Below are 7,726 nucleotides of genomic sequence, written 5' to 3'. Positions count from 1 at the left end.
GAAAACAGCAGCGAGTCGTGTGTTGTTGTGTGTACAGTGCTAAAGTATACAGATTAATATACTGTGTAGGCTGATTTTGTGAAGTAATGATGGTTAGATTTATGTTCCAGGATAATCTGAAAAGGGAAGGTTTAGTCGGTAAAACATCTATAATACGACATTTTGACACTGATAAAAGTATTTGTTTAAGGAAAATTCAAACACAGACGGAATATATCTTTACATAATACTGTTTCTGCCTTCAGATTAATTACTTTAGCCTTTCGCTGTCAGCACAGACCTAGGTTATCTCTGACGCAAGCGCTCATCACAGGCGTCTCTCCCATTTCACAGAATCACGTGTCTCCGATTGACGGCGCGGATCATCCAATGAGCGCGCGGCTCGGGCACCGCTTCGGGGACGGCACTCTCACTTTCGACCAATCGCTGCCGCTCGTATTGTTTTGACCTCTGAAGCCGCATCACCGCCTACCTCGTGCCCATGGCGGAGGAAAGCTATAAATAAAGGCAACGCTGGAGCAGGAGGCGGACGAAGTTGCAAAACTCCCGAGGAGGTGGGAGCTACTCTGCAAAGCCTGCTGAAAGAGGAAAAAAATCGCAAAAATAACATTAAAAACAGAAACCGAAGCGAACCGTAAACGCCAATCCTCCGAAATGTACATGTACTGGATTACTTTTTTGTAATGTTGATAATATATTCTATGTGAAGAAAGTATTTATACTTTTTTTTCTATTTGCACTAACTAACGGTACTTCAGAACTACTGAGAATCTTTATTTTTTACAAAAAAGTAAGTATTTTCACCTCGCTTGTTTGTGTTGCTTGTGGTGTGTTTAATATTTTTGTGCTTGCTGTCGTACTGTAGCTCTATTCATACTTACTAAGCTGATTTGCTGCGTCAGTCCACGAAGTTAGGGAGGGGTGTGTGTAAGAGAGACAGTATGTGTGTGTGCGCCTGTGATAAAAGTGTATATATAGTGGCTTTTTTTAAAAATTGTCATCTCATTTTAAAAATTACTACCATTTTCCCCAGAAACTCTAAACGCATCTTGTCGTGCTCGTGAATTACGGCTGTAGCCTACTTTATTGGACATTTCCGACAGTACAGGCTGTTAAAACCGTTTAGCTAAGACTATTCGGTGAAACTGCAACAATGTCGCTTTTTAACTAAATTAAACGGATGAGATGAGTCGAGACCTGTAGCCATTTCGCAACTGTGAAGGAGAATCTCCTCCTGCTTCGTGAGGGGAGGCGATAAACGTTGCAGTTATATCCCTGAGCAGATTGTGTTCCTACATAACTGAATAAATTTAACACTTTAAAGGGATAGTTCGCCCAAAAAATGTAGATTTGGTCGTTATCTTCTCATACTCATGCTGGCTGAAGATCGGGTTTACTTGTTAATCCACACAACGCTTAAACAGGAAAACATCATTGCAGAATCTCTCACACAGCTGAAGTGAATGGTGGCCAGTTTTCAAATGGAAAAAAAACACAAATTGCCTCCATACTGCTTGTCTGGTGTAATCCTAGTCTACTAAAGTCCAGACATTCCAAGTTGACTTGAAAGATTACACCAGAAGAGCATCATGGAGGCTTTTCTTCCACCATTTTTTATGTTTGAAAACTGGTCACTAGGAGATTCTGCAACACTGTTTTCTTGTGAAACTCCAGCAGTGTTTTGTGGACTAAAAAAAAATATAAACCCGGCATTCAGTCGGCATTAGGGCGAGTAGATAATGACTGAATGTTAATTTTTGGGTGAACTATCCCTTTAAGGCATTTAAAGAGCCTCTGAAGCTCACTGTGTGTATCTCTGTCCAGCTCCTCTCATAGGCGAGGATCGTAGTAACACAGCCTGTTAATTTGAATATTTTTTATGTGACATTTACATTTATGTTTTGAAATGAAAGTCTTGCTGTGTAAAATTACCAAACATATGGGTGTCACCACGGTCTCATTTCGACATTGTTTTTAATGTAGGAAGCTCTTCTGCTAATCGGTAGTGCTGTAAGCATATCAAAGCAGCCCCAAGAGATGATTGTAAGCTTTAAAAATCCACCTTAATAATTTCCTCCCTAACCTATCCTCCATTAATCATTGTTGCCAAGGCATTCCCTTCAGTTCAGTTTATCATTTTCCTTTATTAAATGCAACAGCCTCGCATTAGTTCCCCCGTCTCATGCTGTATGGAGGCTATCCAGTAGCCTATTATGTAACAGGATTCCTGAGACGTAGTGAGAGGTTAATGTGCTCAATACCCACTTTCTGACATTTAGATAAACAATACTGTACAGCCAGATGAACAGTTAATGAGATCAGTGTGTTAATGCTTCTGCAATAGCTGCACATTTTCTCCTATCTGGACTGCTGTTGTGAAATCCTACTTAGGTTGTCTGTCGTGTGACATTCAACTTATGAGCTTGCAACAGTCAAAACTGCAACATGCAGACACGCCGTTAATAATTAAAGGACGCTTACTTGCAGTTCCCTTAAAAGGGCAAACAGACCTGAAAAGATCTGTCTGTTGTGAATATTCAACATGATTCGCTTAAAAAAAACCAACCTTTCTTGTGAATTTATGTGAACATTTAGAAATCGAAATACAGAGTCAGAAATACTTTATTGCTTTCTGGGGGTTATATTACAGTTGCTCCCATTCAAGATATATGTGTGTATATATATTATATAAGCATAGAAAAATAGAAATGAAAAGCGTCCAAATATCTGCATTATACTACAATATATAGTAAAACATAACAGTAATGTGGAAGATGGGACATATAAATTTGTGTTAAGATGCAAGAGTTAGATAAATGAATGATTAATAAGTGTTTTTCTCTTTAATTCTTGCAGGAAGACATTATCACACCTTGTGGAAGGACATCTCTTCTACAAAACCAGCACTTTTGCTTTTGAACCTGTTTTGTCCGAGCTCTGGTTGCTTTCGCCATCCTGCCTGGAGAGCATCTGCATTGCCAACCACGGATAAACAAAGCAGACCCAGTGGACACGTTCAAGGTCAGACACACCTAATCGTCACGCACCTGGCAAACTTCAGCAGTTAGCTATGCAGCTTGAAATCCAAGTAGCTCTCAACTTCATCATCTCGTACCTGTACAACAAGCTGCCGAGGCGGCGGGTCAACATTTTCGGCGAGGAGCTGGAGAGGCAGCTGAAGCAGAAATATGAGGGACACTGGTACCCGGACAAGCCATACAAGGGCTCAGGATTCAGATGCATCCACGTGGGGGAGAAGGTGGACCCCGTGGTGGAGAAGGCAGCCAAAGAGAGCGGGCTGGACATTGAGGATGTCCGCAACAACCTGCCCCAGGACCTCAGCGTGTGGATTGACCCCTTTGAGGTGTCCTATCAGATCGGGGAGAAGGGGCCCGTCAAAGTATTGTACGTTGACGACAGCAACGAAAGTGGAGCTAACACTGGGGGGCTCGATCTAGACAAGGAGATCAAGAACAGTTTCAATCCCGATGCGCAGGTCTTCATGCCCATCAACGAGCCTGTGAACGGGGCCTCGCCGGGCTCCAGCTCGCCCTCTCCTCCTTTCGGCCACTCTGCGGCGGTCAGCCCCACCTTCATGCCCCGCTCCACGCAGCCTTTAACCTTCACGACGGCCACCTTCGCCGCCACCAAGTTCGGCTCCACCAAGATGAAGAGCAGCGGACGCAACAACAACGGCGGCAGCGGTGCTGGGAACAAGGTGGCACGTACCTCTCCCACCAACCTGGGCCTGAATGTGAACAGTCTCCTGAAACAGAAAGCCATCTCCACCTCCATGCACTCTCTGTACGGGTTGGGCCTCGGGGTGCAGCAGCAGCAGCACCAGAAGCCCTCGGCCCTGTCCCCCAATGCCAAGGAGTTTGTGTTCCCCAGCCTTCAGGGCCAGGGCAGCCAGAGTGCTCTCTTCCCTGGGGACAGCTCACTCAGCCTCAGCCCGCTGCAGTACAGCAATGCCTTCGACGTGTTTGCGGCCTACGGTGGCCTTAATGACAAGTCCCTTATGGATGGCTTGAATTTCAGCTTGAACAACATGCAGTATTCTAACCAGCAATTCCAGCCAGTTATGGCCAACTAGTACACGTAAAAGGTACTACTTAAGCTACTACTTCACACAGAAACGACCAGAGATAATGTGATGGGGGGAAACACAAATGCACATTTTGAAAAATTAAAAAAAAAAGTGTAAACAAGAACAGAATGTCAAGGATAAAAGGAAAAAAGTGACTTGTCAGCTGTAAGATCTATGTTACGAGTCTAAGAGCATGAGCCCGAGGGTGAATTACTTTGCCCCCTTGAGTTATACCTTTAGTACAAGATGTCCAAGCTTGGTTTCCTAAACTTTCAACATGCATCATTGTTATTTCTTTTGCCAACCAAGCACAAAATATTTTTTTTATGTGACTGTTTTACGATATAAAAAAAGACAAAAAAAACACCACCACAAGTCATGGCCTCTTTCAGTATTTAAACATAACTGGACACCGCCAATTTTTCAAGAAATTGGCATAAATAAGTGGGATTTCCTGGTCTTTTTTCTAATTGTATAATTTAATTTAGTACAGAGTTTGTAAAATATCAGAGTATCTATTGTTTCTACGACATGGTATTGCATTTATATCTTTTTACTACTCCAGTGATCTGTGATGGCTGCAGCAACTTTATGTTTTCTTTTTTTATTGAAATTAAAAAATGAATCCATCTTAAAAAAACATTGACTATTCTAAAGATTGTGTACAGAATATTCCGTAGTGGTGGGATTTAAGAATATTTGCTTTTTTGAAAAACATAAGAGTTGTATTTTCTGTTAAGAGTTTAAAGATTTTTGCTATATTATGGACAAAATGTAATCGTATATTAATTTTGTACCTACATTGTGCAATACTTGATAAAACAAACGGTATAACAAAGTATTTGGAGTCAGTGTCTTACATGTTAAGAGGGACTGATAGTTTATTAAGTTTGTATTAAAAAGCTTGAAAATAATTCCACCTGTTCAGTTTGTCATTGGTGTTTGTGGTTGAGCTGGTTGACACAGATGTTAAAGGAGAGGATTTTAGGGGTTTTCTAACATGTCAGGACAGATCCAGTTTTCTATCCTGAAGTCAGAAGAATCAGGTTTTTCTGAGGTACGCCCACATCCATGTTGGTTCACCTGATTGGTACGTTGGTATGTCTTCAACAAACAGTTCTGACATTTCACTCACAATGGGTTAGATTAAAAAAAAGCATGCTTTAAAGGGACAGTACACCCCCAAATCAAAAATACATATTTTTTTCTCTTACCTGTAGTCGTATTCTTCCATCTAGATTGTTTTAGTGTGAGGCTTATGATACTCAAAGTGAAAAAAAAGGTTTTGAAAAATTTAACACCAGTGTCTCTTTCAGTAGTCTAGTAGTAGTCTAGTCTAGTAGAAATCCAGACCTGGTTACTCAGTGCTCTGTTTAGCACTGACAGCTATGCCATCTTTGGACAATAGAGTCTTGATGTATGGTTTATATAAAATGAAGTGTTAGCACTAGACACCACAAGTGGGCAGGGATGGAGAGGAAGAAAACAATACTGTGAGAATCACCAATTCTGTCATTTTGATTTGATTATCTAAATTGAAATCTCATTTTGATCATTTTCAACTACTACTGAAAGTGTGACACCCCTACTGCAGAAAGAAAGTAGTTCCTACATGAAGCTGCTCACAACAAAAGTCTGTGGATCATTTTGAGTAACTGGGTCATGATTTCTAGAAAGACGTTGCTGTTAAATTTTTCAAATGGGTTTTTTGGCACTTAAAGCACTTTAAGCCAGGTGCCATCTTGTTCTATTATATTTGAGAGATGGCCGATGGATAAGTAGCCCAGCAGGTCATTTTGATTTGGGGGTAAACTGCCCCTTTAATCTGAGGGTTTGCATATTAGGGAATAATATCTGAAACAGATGCTACATTAGATGATTTATGGCATTTCTCAAAGCCTCTGCCTCTAACACTGATACATTACCACACGGGCCCTCAGCAACATTTGTTCAAACATGCAGGCTCTGGCAGCTCACAGGTTCCCCTGGGCAAAGTGTCATTACACATATGGATACTGGGAGTGTGATTGTGTCATGCCTGATAACCTCCTGAACTAAAGCCTGGCTTCATATGCATGGCAAGGCTGTTAGCTAACAAAACTATGAACCATGTACTGTATGTCGAAGACTCAGATCTGATAGTGGACCTATAGGATGTTTAGCGGGGCATGAGAGGAAACAAAACTTGGCCTTAGTGGCTCTTTCTGCATCATCGGTCCATCAGATTTAATGGGTGACAGAGTGGACAGCTGTCCTCACATAGCGAAGAATCTGCTGAAACACTTTCACGTAAGATACAGCTGCAGGTCCAGGGTGCCGATCCTCTACACTTTGACCTCTTTATAGACAGATCGAAAACTCCTCTTCCACGGAATAAAGGAGTCACTCCTTAATTTTAATAAAAAATACAACATGCAACAGCACAAACACCTGTTCAGCTTCAGAGTCCAGCTGGAGGCTGTGCTGGTCAGTTACATTTCACCCAGTGTCCTCAAGGATGTGGCCTGTTAATGGATAACTGGCAATACTTTTTATGTGGGCTAGAATGAGATACAAGCATGTGCATCCAAACAGCTGGACTGAAAGATGCCATCTACTGAATCATTTACTGCAAATTAAGATAAACTCTATCTCTCTTATAACAATATTGTGAGAGTAGAGTAGATATGGTCTTAGATAAGCGCTGTCCTTTCCTGGTTTTAAATGCTGCATTACAGTAAAGTGATGTAATTTTCTAAACTTGCCAGACTATTCCTGCCTTTACACACTTCATTTGTCATTATATCCACATTACTGATGATTATTTAAAAACCTCATTGTGTTCATATTTTGAGAAAGCCTCAATAGTCACCCTGCAGTATTTATGTTAAAGTATTTGGTCAAAAAATTGCAATATTTAGTTTTTTCCATATCAAACAACCCTAACAAAATGTTTTTTTTTAGAGAAAATGTGTATATTAAGATGTATATTGTAGATGGTGGAATAGCCTAAAAGTATCACTTTATTTATAAGCCAGCCCTACTACCAACCTTGCAAAATCTGTTTTTCCAGCATGTAAACATATAAAGTAACACTTGTTGTAAGCTGTGGGTTTTTAGCAGCATACATTGTTGTACTATAATTCATTTTAAGCATTTCTAAGGTGACGATTTGGGTAAATAAGGGAATTATTTGATAGCAACGTGGTAAATTTAAGTTTTGGCGATGGCTTTTACAGAATACACTCACATATATGAGCTGGGGTTGAGGATCCAACACAAATTGTAGCTTTTGCAACGTAATTTCAGTAAAAAAAACACCTGCTGCATCAGAATGAAACTATCTTCTTGATGGTCAGTGCCTAGCTGAAGTTGAGACCTCTGTGGTGTTACTGCTGCTGCTTGTGATGAGAGGTTGTTGGACTGTATAATGCCAGCGCCGGCTGACTGAAATCGCCCCGACCCTGCTGGCGTATCACGGCCCCCGTGGGGCCGGCTCATCATGGCTTGTCTGTCTGCGTGTCCCCTGATACACTTGGGGCTTGATAGGCTGTGTAAAGTTCAGCCTGCGTGTGTGGGTTTATCTCAGCTGCTGATACTGTGAGTGTTACAGGGTCTGGTGGGGGTGTTTGTTTATCTTGGTCTGTGACACTGTGTTTT

General features: G+C 41.2%; 1 protein-coding gene across 2 annotated transcripts; it reads left to right on the top strand.

Moving 5' to 3' along the window:
- The first annotated feature begins 513 nt into the window (after window positions 1-513).
- On the top strand, window positions 514-5,001 carry tob1a (transducer of ERBB2, 1a). Of its 2 annotated transcripts, none has more exons than XM_084743901.1 (2): window positions 514-790; window positions 2,857-5,001. In XM_084743901.1, the coding sequence occupies exon 2, from the start codon at window positions 3,071-3,073 to the stop codon at window positions 4,091-4,093; it is 1,023 nt and encodes a 340-aa protein (XP_084600027.1). In that variant the 5' UTR covers window positions 514-790; window positions 2,857-3,070; the 3' UTR covers window positions 4,094-5,001. The 2 variants fall into 2 exon arrangements, with proteins under 2 accessions (XP_084600027.1, XP_084600028.1); XM_084743902.1 differs by having other exon boundaries at window positions 514-794; window positions 2,861-5,001.
- Window positions 5,002-7,726: the final 2,725 nt, after the last annotated feature.

This window comes from Lutjanus erythropterus, chromosome 19, assembly GCF_056507025.1.
Source record: "Lutjanus erythropterus isolate fLutEry1 chromosome 19, fLutEry1.hap2, whole genome shotgun sequence".
In the NCBI taxonomy this organism is placed as follows: Eukaryota; Metazoa; Chordata; class Actinopteri; order Lutjaniformes; family Lutjanidae; genus Lutjanus; species Lutjanus erythropterus.
This window is presented reverse-complemented; position numbering and strand designations above follow the sequence as displayed.

Excerpts from the sequence above, each read along its gene's own strand:
- tob1a (XM_084743901.1), top strand. The coding sequence starts at position 3,071 with ATGCAGCTTGAAATCCAAGTAGCTCTCAACTTCATCATCTCGTACCTG.